Genomic DNA, 16,147 nt, shown 5'->3' on the forward strand with positions numbered 1-16,147 from the left:
GTATCTTAGTTTGTGGCTCCGGCGCACAGATACGACGGCGCATATTTGCACTTACGCAGCGTATCTGGAGATACGTCGGCGCAAGTGCTTTGTGAATCCGGGCCTAGGTTGCTAAGTGCGTCATAGGCGCCCAAGATTGCCACCTCTAGAATCACCAACGGGTTGGAGCGTGATTGGGTAAACCACCACCTCATCGTTACCAATACTGCCGCCCAATAGTACTGTTTGAAGCAGGGCAGTGCGAGTCCCCTAAGAGAGAGAGAGAGGCAATTGGAGGGTAGTTTGTGCGATTCTAGGTGTAGCCCCAGCCCATATAAAGGCGTTCACTGTCTGGTCCACCTTCCTAAAAAAGGAGTTGGGAATAGGAACAGGGGTGGTCCTGAAAAACGTATAGAAAGTTGGGGAGGAACGTCACTTTAAGTAAGTTGACCCTACCTACCGGGGACAGGGGCAGGGGTTTCCAGGTTTGGCATTTAGTAATGAGACTCCGGAGACATTATCCACCAGACACAGCGTGGGATCCCTCTGGACCTCTATCTCCAGGTAGCGAAATCTAGTGGTGCACTTTAGGGGTGTATGAGTAGACAAGGCGGGGGGCGTCTGAGAAAGGGGGAAAAGTATAGATTTATCCCAGTTAATGCGAACTCCGGGGAAGGAGCAAAATTCGTCAATAAGTCTAAGAGCCTCCTCTAGGGACGTGGACGCGCCAGGGAGGTACAGGAGAGTATCGTCAGCATAAAGGGATACTTTGTCAGTCTTGTTTCTATGGGCTAGATTCAGAAAGCCCGCCGTAAGTTTGTGCGGGCGTAGCGTATCTCAGATACGCTACGCCGCCGTAACTTAGTGAAACTAGGGCTGGATTCACAAAGAACCTGCGCCCTAAGTTACGGCGGCGTAGCGTACATCTGCCGGTGTAAGCGCGCCAAATTCAAATTCTGAAGAGGTGGGCGTGTTTTATGTAAATAAAACATGACCCCACGTAAATGACGTTTCTCACAAACGGCGCATGCGCCGTCCGTGAACGTATCCCAGTGCGCATGCTCCTAATCACGTTGCAAATAGTCAATGCTTTCGACGTGGACGTAATTTACGCAAAACCCTATTCGCGAACGACTTACGCAAACGACGCAAAATTTGACGCTGGCCCGACCTCCATACTTAACATTGGTTGCTTCTCATATAGCAGGAGCAACACTACGCCGGAAAAAGCCTTACAAAACATCATATTCTATGCTGAAATCGACGGAAGCGCCACCTAGCGGCCAGCGTAAATATGCAACTAAGATACGACGGCGTAAGAGACTTACACCAGTTGGATCTTAGCCTAATTTCGGCGTATCTTGCTTTCTGAATACAGAAAGAAGATACGCCGGCGCAGCTTTGAATTTCCCCGGCGTATCAATAGATACGCCAACGTAAATTCTCGCTGAATCTAGCCCAATGTATTTATCAGATGATGGGGAATCTAGGTGGAGCCTCCGTACTGCTCTCTCCTTTACAATAAAGTCTCCTCTTACCCGGTGATGTGAGGGGCGGCTGATTCTCCATCATGACGTCCTTCCCGGCACCGCTCACCTCTCCTGTCAGCAGCTCGATGATCTCTCTGGTGACTTCTAGAATCTTCTTTGTATTTCTCTATTCTATCAGGGGGGGAGGTGGAGGCAATGTGATGGTCATATGATCTCCAGACTTCACAGGAGGAAAACTCTAGATCTGAACACAAATAAATAAAATAAAATGACATTCCCAGAATCCTCCTCACCTCACTGGTCAGGTCTCTTTATTTAAACCCCACTTCATGCTGAGGTTTCTGATATTACATACAATGCAGGTCCAACAGCCCTACTATGAAAGTGAGGAGGCCAGGGGCCGGCCCACATCCTAAGAGCATCAGAAAATATGGAGTTGGGTAGAGGGATATTAGGAGGCGCTGTGAGGTCAGTGTGATGTCATTCTCTGACACTGATTGGAGGGACATTGGGAGGAGGAGCCTGACAGTTGTGTCTTCTCTCCTTAATCTCTCTTTCCCTCACCCCTCTTCTCCACCCCACAGCCTGTATATATCACCCTCACTTCTGTCCTCTCCCTATTACTGCACTCACCAACTCCTGATAATTCTAAACCCACATGCTAATAAAACCTCCAGGATGCTGAGGCCCGTCCCTTCATATAAATCACACTCCCATATTACCCCCCTCACCCTTCTGCTTCTCCTAACCTCTGGAGATTAAACCCCAAACCCTGGACCTCCATCATTTAACTGTGCCCGAATCTCCCATCACCCCATGCCCTCTGGCAGCAGCTGCAATCCACACAATTTCGTTTCTACCCCTCTTCTTCCTCAAACCAGCCTCCCCTTCTCTGTCGCCCTTTGGAACGCCCGCTTGGTCTGTAACAAACTCACTTCTGTCCATCACCTCTTTATCACCAACTACTTGCTGTTACTGAAACCTGACTTCATGAATCCGACACTGCTTCTCCTGCTTCCCTCTCCCATGATGGCCTTCTATGGACTCACTCTCCTCAGACCCACCTCCCTCTCTGTCACTCTCCTCATTTGACGCACATTGTATTTATCTATTTTCTCCACTTTCTTTAACCACTTAACGCCCGCCCACTGTATATATATGTCCTCTTTTTAAAGACGGATATCTCGGTAACGGCAGCAGCTGCTGCCACAACCGAGGTATCCATCTTTTCAGTGGGGGGGGGGCGTGTAAACGATAACGGCGGTCTCCGCCGCGAGATCGCCGTTATCGGTGGCGGGAGAGGGGGCCCCCCCTCCCGCCGCTCTTCCGCGCCCTCCGCCGCTTACCAGAGCCGTCGGTAGCGGCGGAGGTGATCGGATGCTGCTGCCTGAGCGGTGAGGACTTGAGTGAGGGCAAGATGGCCCCCACCCGTCCCCATAGCTTTGCTGGGTGGAAGTGACGTCAAAACGTCAGTCCCGCCCAGCGTCTTAAAGAGACAATTTTTTTGTTGTCATTTTTTTAAATGACAAATTTTCCTCTTTTTTTTTTTTTCTTGCATTTAAGTCTAATTATGAGATGTGACGTCTTTTTGACCCCCAGATCTCATATTTAAGAGGACCTGTCATGCTTTTTTCTATTACAAGGGATGTTTAACGAGTAGGGCCCTCTGATTCCTCCTGTATTGAATTGTATTGTGACTGTACTGTCTTCCCTGATGTAAAGCGCTGCGCAAACTGTTGGCGCTATATAAATCCTGTATAATAATAATAATAATAGTAATAATAATAATGTTTACATTCCTTGTAATAGGAATAAAAGTGATAAAAAAAAAAAAAAATTATTTCAGTGTAAAAAATTATAAAATCAATAAAAATAAATAAGAAAACAAAAAAAAACAATTTTTAAAGCGCCCCGTCCCGGCGAGCTCGCGCGCAGAAGCGAACGGTATTCAAACCACACAAGTGAGGTATCGCCGCGATCGTTAGAGCGAGAGCAATAATTCTAGCCCTAGAGCTACTCTGTAGCTCAAAAAAAATGCAACCTATAGAATTTTTTAAATCTCGCCTATCGAGATTTTTAAGGGTAAAAGTTTGACGCCATGCCACGAGCGGGCGCAATTTTAAAGCGTGACATGTTGGGTATCATTTTACTCGGCGTAACATCATCTTTCACAATATATAAAAAAATTGGGCCAAATTTATTGTTGTCTTATTTTTTAATTCAAAAAAGTGATTTTTTTTCCCAAAAAAAAGTGCGCTTGTAAGACCGCTGCGCAAATACGGTGTTACAAAATGTATTGCGATGACCGTCATTTTATTCTCTAGGGTGTTAGAGAAAACAAATATATAATGTTTGGGGGGTTTTAAGTAATTTTCTAGCAAAAAAAAAAACTGTTTTAGTCTTGTAAACACCGAATCTGAAAAACACCTTCTGTCCTTAAAGCGGTGGTTCCCCCTTAAAAACAACTTTTTTTTATTCCACTGCCCCCCCACATTCCATCACGATTAAGGCTCATATTTTTTTTTTCCTGCTGTACATACCTTACTACAGCATATTCACCCGTGCATCCGGGTTGCGAGTCCCGCGGGAGTGGGCGTTCCTCACATGCTGTTGATTGACGTTTTGCCCAAAAACGAGCTCTCCCCCCGTCGCGTAAGCCGCGTCACGATTGGCAAAAGGACCCGAACGGCGATGCGCATGCGCAGTATAGCGCCGACTCGCCGTTCGGCTCCTTTCGCCAACCGTGACGCGGCTTACGCGACGGGGGGAGAGCTCGTTTTTGGGCAAAACGTCAATCAACAGCATGTGAGGAACGCCCACTCCCGCGGGACTCGCAACCCGGATGCACGGGTGAATATGCTGTAGTAAGGAATGTACAGCAGGAAAAAAAAAATATGTGCCTTAATCGTGATGGAATGTGGGGGGGCAGTGGAATAAAAAAAAGTTGTTTTTAAGGGGGAACCACCGCTTTAAGTGGTTAAGAAGTGCCGTGCTTTCGGCCTGGACCGGTATCAACCTTTCTTGATGACTTCTCTGCCTGGCTACCCTACTTTCTCTCTCCTGAAATCCCCACAATCATTCTCGGTGACTTCAACATCCCTGTTAATACTAATACTCCTGCTACTTCTAAACTTTTCAGTCTAACCTCCTCTTTTGACCTGAAGCAATGGATACTTGACATGTGCACACTGATTCAGCCCTATACGTGAGGAATGTTCTGACCCTGAAGGGGTTAATCTAGGTTTCCACACTATATATGTGTGTATCATCATCTGCTGGAGATAAAAGACGTCACAGTGACTATGGAGGAAGAGGACGGACATGACGGGGTTACTGGGTGTAAATACAAAATAAGATCTTATTACCTCATCTGCCGCCACTTCCAGCAACGTCTCCTCACTACTTCCTCCCGACTCACCTCTCACCCGGAACTCCTGTCTGTATCTGACATCACTTCCTGTCTCTATGGTAGATGTGAGAAGATCACCACCTTGTGGAGCTCAGAGGAACTGCAGCCCTGAGAAACGTCTTGTAGTGTGAACACGGACGTGAGCTGTGTGTGCAGTGGTGGCTGGTGCTAAACAAATTGGGGGGAGTGCAAACAAACCCCTCCAAGTCCACACTCACCATGGTTACGGCTCCCCTGATACGGCTTCCGTGTTAACCAGGACTTTTTTTCTGGCTTCCAAATCTTCAGCCTCCTGATTGGCCGGGACGAGAAGATGGAAACTAGAAGTGATGCAATGGCGAATATTGATCACAAAAAAAAAAAACAAAGTAGGAGGACAATTTAAAGCAAGCCAATTAAAGCCTTAGGCTCTAATCACATGCTTGTCAAAAAATGTCGGGCATAATAGACTCTCATTAGTCGGGTGCCCCGCACAGTGCACACACATAGACCGATTTTTTTTTAAATAAATGATAATAGGCCATATTCCCGTAGATTTCGGGCGGGCGTCGCGTAAGCCATTTACACTACGCCGCCCCAACCTACAGGAGCAAGTGCTGTATTCCCCAAACACTTGCTCCGTAGTTTGGGGCGGCGTAGTGTAATTGGCCCGGCGTATCCCCGCGTAAGTCCAAGGGGGGCGGCTTGTATTTAAATTAAGCGCGCCCCCGTTTCGATAGAACTGCGCATGCGCCGGGCTAAAAATAGCCCAGTGCGCATGCTCCAGTTCTCGGCGTTAAACGTCAATGACGCCGACGTGTGCGTCATTGACGTAAAGTCGTATTCAAGAACGACTTAGTAAAACGACGTACCCGACGGGAAAAGAAGACGCGGACCCGACACCATACTTAACATGGCATACGCGGGACTGGCGTAAGGTTACCCCTCATATAGCAGGGGTAACCTTACGCTTACGTTAGCGACGGTTACACGACGTGATTTCGTTCGGGAATCAGCGTATCAGGCTCATTTGCATAAACAAATGAGACCTGAACGTAAACGCCACCTAGCGGCCGGCAGCGAATTACATTTAGGATCCGACAGTGTAAGTGACTTACACTAGTCGAATCCTAGCCTAAATCCAGCGTATCTTGTTTTGTGAATACAAAATAATGATACGCCGGCGGGAAATTCAATTTACGCCGGTGTATCAGTAGATACACCGGCGTAACTTGTTTGAGAATATGGCCCACTATGACCAACATTGTTTAACGTTAAGATGTTAAAATTTTTTTAGTCATATTATAATTTCTTTAAAAATAAATCGTTCTATGATTAGCTTTCCTATTAGTCAAAACATTGGGGTGGGGAGCGGTGCCTCACCCCATATAGACCATCCGACACTGTGTGTGTGTATGTGTATGTACTGTATATCCTTATAGATGGGTCATCTCCACTCCCACCAAGGGGGAGAGAAATATATTACTGCCTAGTCCAGACTTTCTCAGCCAGGGTTCCTCCAAAGGGTTCTAGGGGTTCCTTAAGCAATGGCCAATTTCTGTCTATCAGTAACAACTGACACCAATCATCTGTAAGGAAGGCAGTCTTCCCACTGATTACGATGTAAGACAGTCCTTCTCCACTGACCACTGATATAAGGGGCGTCCTTCTCCCATTGGTCACCCATGTAAGGGATCACTACACTGACCACTGATATAAGGGGTGTCCTTCTCCCATTGGTCACCAATGTAAGGGCCCACTACACTGACCACTGATATAAGGGGTCCTTCTCCCATTGGTGACCAATGTAAGGGACCTCTACACTGACCACTGATATAAGGGGGTCCTTCTCCCATTGGTGACCAATGTAAGGGCCCACTACACTAACCACTGATATAAGGGGGTCCTTCTTCCAATTGTCACCAATGTAAGGGACCACTACACTGAATTAAGGGGGTCCTTCTTCCATTTGTCACCAATGTAAGGGACCACTACACTGAATTAAGGGGGTCCTTCTCCCATTGGTCACCAATGTAAGGGACCACTACACTGAATTAAGGGGGTCCTTCTCCCATTGGTCACCAATGTAAGGGACCACTACACTGACCACTGATATAACGGGTCTTTCTCCCATTGGTCACCAATGTAAGGGCCCACTACACTGACCACTGATATAAGGGGGTCTTTCTTCTATCGGTTACCAATGTAAGAGACCACAAATATAATGGGGTCCTTCTTCCATTGGTCGCCAATGTAAGGAGCTCTACACTGACCACTGGTATTAAGGGGCCCTTCTTCCATTTCATAGATTCATAGTCGGGAAGGTTGAATAAAGACAATGGTCCATTCTTGTTCAACCTGTGTAGGTGTACGTGTGTCAGTGTCGATAATCAATTCCCCATATCCCTGTATATTGTGTTCACTAAGATGTACGTCCAATAGTCTTTTAAAACTATCAATACATCCTGCTGACACCACTGACTGTGGAGGAGAGTTCCACATGCTTATTGCCCCGACAGTGAAAAACCCCCTACACAGGTTAAGGTTAAACCGCTTCTCCTCCAATCTCGTTGTGTGGCCCCGTGTCTTCTCTTACACCCCCCGAGACTGAATAGTTTCCTACCTACACTGGGATCACCATTGAGATATTTGTATATCGTTATCATATCTCCTCTCAAGCGTCTCTTCCCCATCCAGAATACATTTAGTGCTTGTAGTCGTTCCTCATAACTGAGGTCCTCCAGTCCCCTTGTTAATTTTGTTGCCCTTCTCTGCACTTTTTCTAGTTCCAGCACATCTTTCCTGAGGACTGGTGACCAGAACTGGAATGGAATCATAGGTGTGCGCAGCCTATTGCATTAGGGTGTGCACCCCAAAGCTCAAACACACATGAACGCCACCTGCTGTCACAGGGAGGAGGCTCTGATGGTGGGAACATATTACGTTACATCCTAAGTATAGGTGTAATGTGTTCCTACAGTTGAACCTAGCCTTTAATATAATGGGGACATTTACACTCTCACCTCAACCACCCACCTGGTGCCACCCCTGGATAATACTAATGCACATGGGGTGATAAGGGTGTGCCCAGGCACACCCGGCACACCCTGTGCGCACACCTATGAATGGAATACTTCAGATGCGGCCGGACCAGAGTTTTATAAAGTGGAAGAATTATCCTTTTATCTCTGGTGTGTATCCCTTGTTAATGCATGCTAATTTTATGCTGGCTTTGGTAGCCACAGCTTGACATTGCATGCCATTGCTCAGTCTGTCTACTACTAAGACCCCTAGATCCTTCTCCATTCTGGAATTCCCCAGAGGTTCTTCCCCTAGTGCAGGGGTGCCCAACCTTTTGAAGAGTGAGGGCCACTTAAGCAACTTGGTGACCAGTCGAGGGCCACAATGACGGATGACAGGTCACGGCTACTCTATAGGCCCTCTGATCCGCCCAGATAGAAGGGGACAAATGTTTTTCGGATTGGAGGTAGGCGGGTGTAAAGGGACATCTGTCGCTCTGTAGAGGTGAATTGAGGGTCCCATTTGGTCGTGCTGATCGTGTGAAAAGGGCCTAAGACTGCTTTCACACTGTTGTGCTGCGGTTTACCTACACCGCTGTGTCTATCCTGCAGGTTAGCTGAACTTTGCCTTAGACTGAGCCTGTGGCAAAATCCGGCGTTGTAGAGGAAGTATCGGCTTATGGGGCTCTGCTCCTAGGCCGTTTTCTTCCTCTACCACCAGCTTCATTCACAACACTGATGCTGTGGTATGGCGGGTCGGCAACCTGCGATCGTTGCTTGCTAACCTGCCATTCCAGAGCAGGAGGTCGCGGGCCACATCAGAGGGCTCCGCGGGCCACATGTGGTCCCCGGGCCACCCCTGCCCTAGTGAGTCAGTAACTTGCATTTATATTTTTAGCCCCCAAGCGCATTACCTTAAATTTTTCAACATTAAACCTCATTTGCCAAGTAGTTGCCCACCCCATTATTTTATTCAGGTCCTCTTGTAAATTTTCTATATCTACTTATTTTTGTGTCGTCATCAAAAACTAAGATTGAGCCATTTACACCAACCTCTATACCATTTATGAATAAATTAAACAGAACTGGTCCAGGACAGGTCCTTGGGGTACCCCACTTACCACTCCAGACCAGTCTGAGTACATGTTATTTGTCACCACCCTTTGGACACGCCACTGTAACCAGTTTTCTATCTATGAACAAACTCTATGGTCCATGCCAAAGTAAAAAAAAAAGCTGCACTCCACCAGAATAGTCCAATTCGATTTTATTGTTCCAACATAAGTCACACGTGACAGCCACCAAGACTAATCCACAGCACCCAGGTACCTCCTGTGGATTAGTCATGGTGGCTGTTATGTGTGACTTATGTTGGAACAATAAAATCACGTTGGATCGTTCTGCTCTTTCCTTGCTTTTCCATTGTTGTCGGTAATGACCCGTGGCTAGCACCCAGCACATCCGGAGTACACTGATTCACTCACCTGGAGCGCCATTCCTCCCTCTGTATCTTCTATGGTCCATGCCTACAGACCTTGGCCCAGATTCAAGAAGCACTTGCGCCCGCGCAACCATAGGTTGCGCGGCGCAAGTGCTTACTTGCTCCGGTGTAACGAGTGCTCCTGATTCAGGAACCTCGTTACACCGACTGCAGCCTAAGATATGACAGACATAAGCCTCCTTATGCCTTCATATCTCAGGCTGCATTCTTGCGTTGGCCGCTAGGGGGCGCGGCCATTGTGATCGGCGTATAGTATGCAAATTGCATACTACCACCGATTCACAAAAGTTGCGCGGGCCCTGGGCACGCAAGGTACGGAGTTTCCGTACGGCAACTTTAGCGCAAGGTTGCTCCTGCTAATAGCAGGGGCAGCCAATGCTAAAGTATAGCTGCGCTTCCCGCTCGTGAAATTTAAATTTCACGTCGTTTACGTAAGTGATTCGTGAATGGCGCTGGACGCCATTCACGTTCACTTAGAAGCAAATGACGTCCTTGCAACGTCATTTGCCGCAATGCACATCGGGAAAGTTTCCCGACGGAGCATGCGCTGTTCGCTCGGCGCGGGAGCGCGCCTAATTTAAATGATTCCCGCCCCCGGCGGGATCATTTACATTAGGCGCCCTTACGCAGGGCTAATTAGCATAGCGCCCGCGCAATTTACGGAGCTACTGCTCCGTGAATCGCGGGCAAATCGAAATATTTGCGTGGGCGCAGAGAAAAATCTTTGCTCTTTGCCCACGCATATATTGCCCGGATCTACCTGAATCTGGGCCCTTAGGTTTTGTAGATTCTGGGCCATATTCTCAGAAGAGTTACGACGGAGTATCTCAGGAAACTCCGTCGTATCTCTCTTTTTTGACCCGCGTATCCATGCGAGTGATTCCTAGAATCATTTTCGCATAGATACGCTGAAGATCCGACAGGTGTAAGTCACTTACACTGTCGGATCTTTAATGTAATTCGCCGCCGGCCGCTAGGTGGCGTTTACGTTCAGGTCTCATTTGTTTATGCAAATGAGCCTGATACGCCGATTCCCGAACGAAATCGCGTCGCGTAAGGTTACCCCTGCTATATGAGGGGTAACCTTACGCCAGTCCCACGTATGCCATGTTAAGTATGGCGTCGGGCCCGCGTCGTCTTTTCCCGTCGGGTACGTTGTATTCGTAAGTCGTTCTTGAATACGACTTTACGTCAATGACGCACACTTCGGAGTCATTGACGTTTTCCGCCGAGAACTGGAGCATGCGCACTGGGCTATTTTTAGCCCCGGCGCATGCGCAGTTCGATCGGAACGGGGGCGGCGCTTAATTTAAATATAAGCCGCCCCCTTTGAAATACGCGGGGATACGCCGGGCCAATTACACTACGCTGCCGCAAACTACGGAGCAAGTGCTTGAGGAATACGGCACTTGCTCCAGTAAGTTGCGGCGGCGTAGTGTAAATAGCTTACGCGAGGCCGCTGCAGGAGTAATCACACTGGACGCCTGTTCAGTTCAATCACTTCCTTATCTCTGTTTACTGTGGGCGGTGCCCAACTTTTATACACGAAGAACAATAGAGTATACGTCACTACTGTGTAAATGTGATCAGTCTATAAGCACATATTAAATATATGGTGTGTCACCGGCGCAAAAGTAATTCCGTTATGTACCAAAGGTCTGCTACAGTACTGTGTACGCCTCAAGCGACGCAATGTTGATTGCGAAACGCGTAGAGGCTTCTGGGTAGCACATTGGATGGAATTACGCCACCTCCTGCCTCTGAACCGCACGGAAACAGAGGCGTGGAGCGCACGCCGATCGAGGGGATCAACACACTGGTGAGCGTCTTTGCGCTCGGTACTGCTGGAAGGACTTGGTTCCAGTCTGGAGGCACCGTACTTTGTGAGTGAGACCTTGTTTTTATAAATAAAATATTTTGGACATACTGCGCTATGATCAGTCCCTTGTCTTAGAGAAATGAAGGTACCATCAGGAGCCTTATAAGTGTATGGGAGGAGGAGGATTGCATATTGGCTGTGAGGAGGTCTGGTGAGTGTCCATTTCAGAAGTTGGTGACGGTGGCACGTTTTGGTAGAAAAGTTGTCACACTTTTCTTTATTCACAATAAGGAGCACCATGAGCATTGGACTTTTTATTTAAATTTTATACGGACTTTTCTTTATAATTCTGGACTTATTTTGTATTATATATATATATATATATATATATATATATATATATATATTAGGGATGTCCCGTACCAATACTAGTATCGGTACCAATACCGAGCATTTCCCCGAGTACTTGTACTCGGGGGAAATGCTCTGATGCCTCATCCGATACCTGGGCAGTCAGGGTGATCGTTGCGGCAGGGGATTTGCAAGTCTTCTCCCCCCCGTGCTCTGTGCTGTCTTCTCCCCCGTGCTGTCTTCTCCCCCCCGTGCTGTCTTCTCCCCCCATGCTGTCTTCTCCCCCCCGTGCTGTTTTCTCCCCCCATGCTGTCTTCTCCCCCCCGTGCTGTCTTCTCCCCCCATGCTGTATTCTCCCCCCCGTGCTGTTTTCTCCCCCCATGCTGTCTTCTCCCCCCCGTGCTCTCTTCTCCCCCCATGCTGTCTCCCCCCCCCTGTGCTGTCTTTTCCCCCCCATGCTGTGCCCCCCCCCCCCTGTGCTGTCTTCTCCCCCCATGCTGTCTTCTCCCCCCTTCCTCTGTGCTGTCTTCTCCCCCCGTGCTGTCTTCTCCCCAATCCTCTGTGCTGTCTTCTCCCCCATGCTCTCTCCCCCCTCGTGCTGTCTTCTCCCCCCTGTGCTGTCTACTCCCCCCCCCGTGCTGTCTTCTCCCCCGTCCTCTGTTCTGTCTTCTCCCACGTGCTCTCTTCTCCCCCGTACTGTCTTCTCCCCCTGTGTTCCGTGCTGTCTTCTCCCCCCGTGCTGTCTTCTCCCCCGTCCTCTGTGCTGTCTTCTCCCACATGCTCTCTTCTCCCCCAGTACTGTCTTCTCCCCCCGTGCTGTCTTCTCCCCCAGTGCTGTCTTCTCCCCCGTCCTCTGTTCTGTCTTCTCCCACGTGCTCTCTTCTCCCCGTGCTGTCTTCTCCCCCTGTGTTCCGTGCTGTCTTCTCCCCCCGTGCTGTCTTCTCCCACGTGCTCTCTTCTCCCCCAGTACTGTCTTCTCCCCCCGTGCTGTCTTCTCCCCCAGTGCTGTCTTCTCCCCCCCGTGCTGTCTTCTCCCCACGTGCTCCCAGCAGTCTTCTCCCCCCCCCTCGTGCTCCTTGCTGTCTTCTCCCCCCTCTGTGCCATCTTCTCACCCTCAATTTGTCAGGATGGAGAGCGGAGGTAGGAGCCGCTAAATCCAGCTCCTACCTTTTCCGAATGAACAGAGTCAGTAATCACTGACTCTGTCCATTCACACAACTGAGCATCGTAACCTGTGTTTACGATGCTTCAGTTTATGAAGGGAGAGGAGCTTCCCTCTATTCATTTTAGCTGAGGCTGCAGAGAAAGGGACGGGGGAATCTGTGTCCTTAGTCCCTTTCTCTGTCTTAAAGGGGAGATGTCAGAGATCTGTTAAGACCCCTGATATCTCACCAAAGCCCCCCAACAGGCCTGTGTACAAACGGAGGAGAAGAAAGCATTCAGAACAGTTGCCTTCTCCTTGTTTACCTGGGATTGGCCACTACACTGACCTCTGAAATAAAGGGGATCTTTTCCCTTTAATCACCAATGTAAGGGGCCACTACACTGACCACTGATATAAGGGGGATCTTCTCCCATTGGTCACCAATGTAAGGGGCCACTACACTGACCACTGATATAAGGGGGATCTTCTCCCATTGGTCACCAATGTAAGGGGCCACTACACTGACCACTGATATAAGGGGGATCTTCTTCAATTGGTCACCAATGTAAGGGACCACTACACTGACCTCTGATATAAGAGGGTTCTTCCCCGATTGTCACTCAGGCTTACCTCCCCAGGAAAAAAATAACCTTAGCCCTGTACTTTATTTCCAGGAGCACATTGGTGGATCCCTTAGATCTCACAGTAAAGCTGTAGGTGAGGCCAGAAACCTGCTTCATGATTGGACACGATATGGATCCTCCCTCATCTCAATCTTGGTTATGGAAATCTATGATATTACCTGTCCGGTATCAGAGTATCTTCCAAACACGAGGATTAGATATTTTACAGACATGGTCAATGGTGGAAAACACCAAATTACGATACTTGTCCCTCCTTACCTCTATGATTTAGGAGGTATCAGCCATAAATCCGGTAATATTTTTTGACCGGCGAATCTGTTTCTCATAAAAAGAGATCCGAGTGGCTGATTAGCTGTTGGATCGCTTTTAGGAGCAGTGCTTCTCAGGCTTACCATTCTTAGGGGCGAATAAACGATCCAACGGTTTGTGCGGCTGGCCATGGAGGTGAACAGAGACCAGATCATCTCTGATCACCTCTTAGATCTAGGACCATGACATCACTTCTGGTCTAGGGCAGAAGTAAACAGGTGACAGGTACTCTAATGAGCTGGTGACAGCTACTCGGGGACCCCAAGGCGCGCTGTCGGTATATGTAGGCTTTTTGCCGAGATACGTCAATGGTTCTGACAGCGTGCACGAGTGGCATGCACGAAGACCGTGCATGTGACTGGCTGTTATTGGACACAGCCGGTCACGTGGTAAAGACCCATTTTCATTTGCTCTTTACCCTGATCGGGGATGGGCTTTGTCCCCGAAGGGACACGCCTCTACCCCGATCGCCGCGCTCCCCTGGGACGTCATGTGACGCCCGCCCGGAGGGGCGGGGTGTTCCTTCCAGCGTCATTTGTCTATACACGTCTGTAGGAAGGTGGTTAAGCATCGCAGTTTGACGCCATTTTTACAAGCGTGCGCAGTTTTAAAGCATTTTGGGTATCTATTTACTCGGTATAACATTTTTTTTATTTTAACAAAACATTGGGTTATTTTTTTTTTTGCATTGTAAGATTTTGTAAGAATTTACACCACAAAATGTACTCAGCCAATGAGAGGTAAGGTCTCCATTTTTATTTTAAAAGGCCTAGAGGACCGCCTTTTAAGTGGTGGGGTTAACGCGTTTCGTCCTGGAAGAAGATTTGAGAAAACAGACCTCATGCAAGAGTTTAACCACAAAATGTACTCAGCCAATGAGAGGGAATGACTCCATTTTTATTTTTCTCCTGCTATCAATGGCCAACACGGTACAACACTTCATCCATGTCTTTGGTGATCTCTGATCTCCTTATGAAGTGTTTCTTACATGATGAAGATCAGCCATGGAGTATATCTGAGGTGTATATCAGGGTGTGCTTCTTCCCCACATGTCCAGCAACATTCATATACAAGACATTTCCCGCACTCACTCAGTCAGACCAGGAAAGTTCGTTCTCCTTCGTGTCCAATCTCAGATGACTGTAAACAGAGGACTTCTGGGGGTTACACCTCCTCCAATCAGAAGAGGAAAGTGGATCTACCTCCGTTTGTGATCTCACATGGGTGTCAAGATCCGACTTAAACTGAAAACATTTCTCGCACTTAGGACAGGAATACGGCTTCTTCACCGCGTGCCGTTTCTGATGCAAGACAAGATTGGCCTTCATTGAAAAACGTTTCCCGCACTCAGGACAAAAATAAGGCTTTTCACCTGTGTGAGTTCTTTTATGTCCATCAAGAGAGGTTTTAATACGGAAACGTTTCCCGCACTCAAGACAGGAATATGGCTTCTCACCTGTGTGAGTTCTTTTATGTCCATCAAGAGAGGTTTTCATACGGAAACTTTTCCCGCACTCAGGACAGAAATACGGCTTCTCACCTGTGTGAGACATTATATGAAGTTTAAGATGGCATTTCACAGAGAAACACTTCCCACACTCAGTACAGGAAAATCGTTTCACCTGTGTTTCACCTGTGTGTAATCTCTGATGTGTGGTAAGTGTGGACTTCTTTAAAAAACATTTCCCGCACTCAGGACAGGGATACGGCTTTTCCCCCGTGTGCAATCTCTGATGATAGGAAAGTCCGACCTTATCTGAAAATCGTTTCCCGCACTCAGTACAGCAATACGGCTTTTCCCCCGTGTGAGATCTCAGATGTCTGGAAAAACGATACTTCTTTGAAAAACATTTCCCGCACTCAGGACAGGAATACAGCTTTTCCCCCGTGTAAAATCTCTGATGATGGGAAAGTTCGGTCTTATCTGAAAAACATTTCCCGCACTCAGTACAGCAATATGGCTTTTCTCCCGTGTGAGATCTCTGATGTCTCAAAAGAAGGGACTTCTCTGAAAAACAATTCCCGCACTCAGTACAGCAATACGGCTTCTCCCCCGTGTGAGATCTCTGATGTTTGGTAAGTTGGGACTTTCTTAAAAAACATTTTCCGCATTCAGGACAGGGATACGGCTTCAGCGCCATGTGCATTGTCTGATGACTGGAAAGAGCGGAACTATGTGAAAAACATTTCCCGCACTCAGGACAGGAGTACGGCTTTTCCCCCGTATGCAATGTCTGATGATTGGAAAGCTTCCACTTGTATGAAAAACATTTCCCACACTCAGTACAGCAATAGGGCTTTTCCCCCGTGTGAGATCTCTGATGTCTCAAAAGACAGGACTTCAGTGAAAAACATTTCCCGCACTCAGTACAGCAATACGGCTTCTCACCCGTGTGAGATTTCTGATGTATGGAAAGATAGGACTTTCTTGAAAAACATTTCCCACACTCAGGACAGGAATACGGCTTCTTCCCTGTGTGGGTTCTTTTATGTACATTAAGT

General features: G+C 48.0%; 1 protein-coding gene across 1 annotated transcript in view; it reads right to left on the minus strand.

The window, feature by feature from the left end:
- The window catches only part of LOC120910639 (zinc finger protein 208-like), a 94,447-nt gene extending 78,555 nt beyond the window's left edge, over positions 1-15,892 (minus strand). The window contains exon 1 of the mRNA XM_040322394.1: positions 14,968-15,892. Within this exon, the coding sequence (XP_040178328.1) occupies positions 14,968-15,792 (825 nt within the window). The 5' untranslated portion in view covers positions 15,793-15,892. The remainder of the gene's footprint in view (positions 1-14,967) is intronic.
- Positions 15,893-16,147: the final 255 nt, after the last annotated feature.

The sequence above is a fragment of the Rana temporaria genome, chromosome 8, assembly GCF_905171775.1.
Source record: "Rana temporaria chromosome 8, aRanTem1.1, whole genome shotgun sequence".
Lineage (NCBI taxonomy): Eukaryota > Metazoa > Chordata > Amphibia > Anura > Ranidae > Rana > Rana temporaria.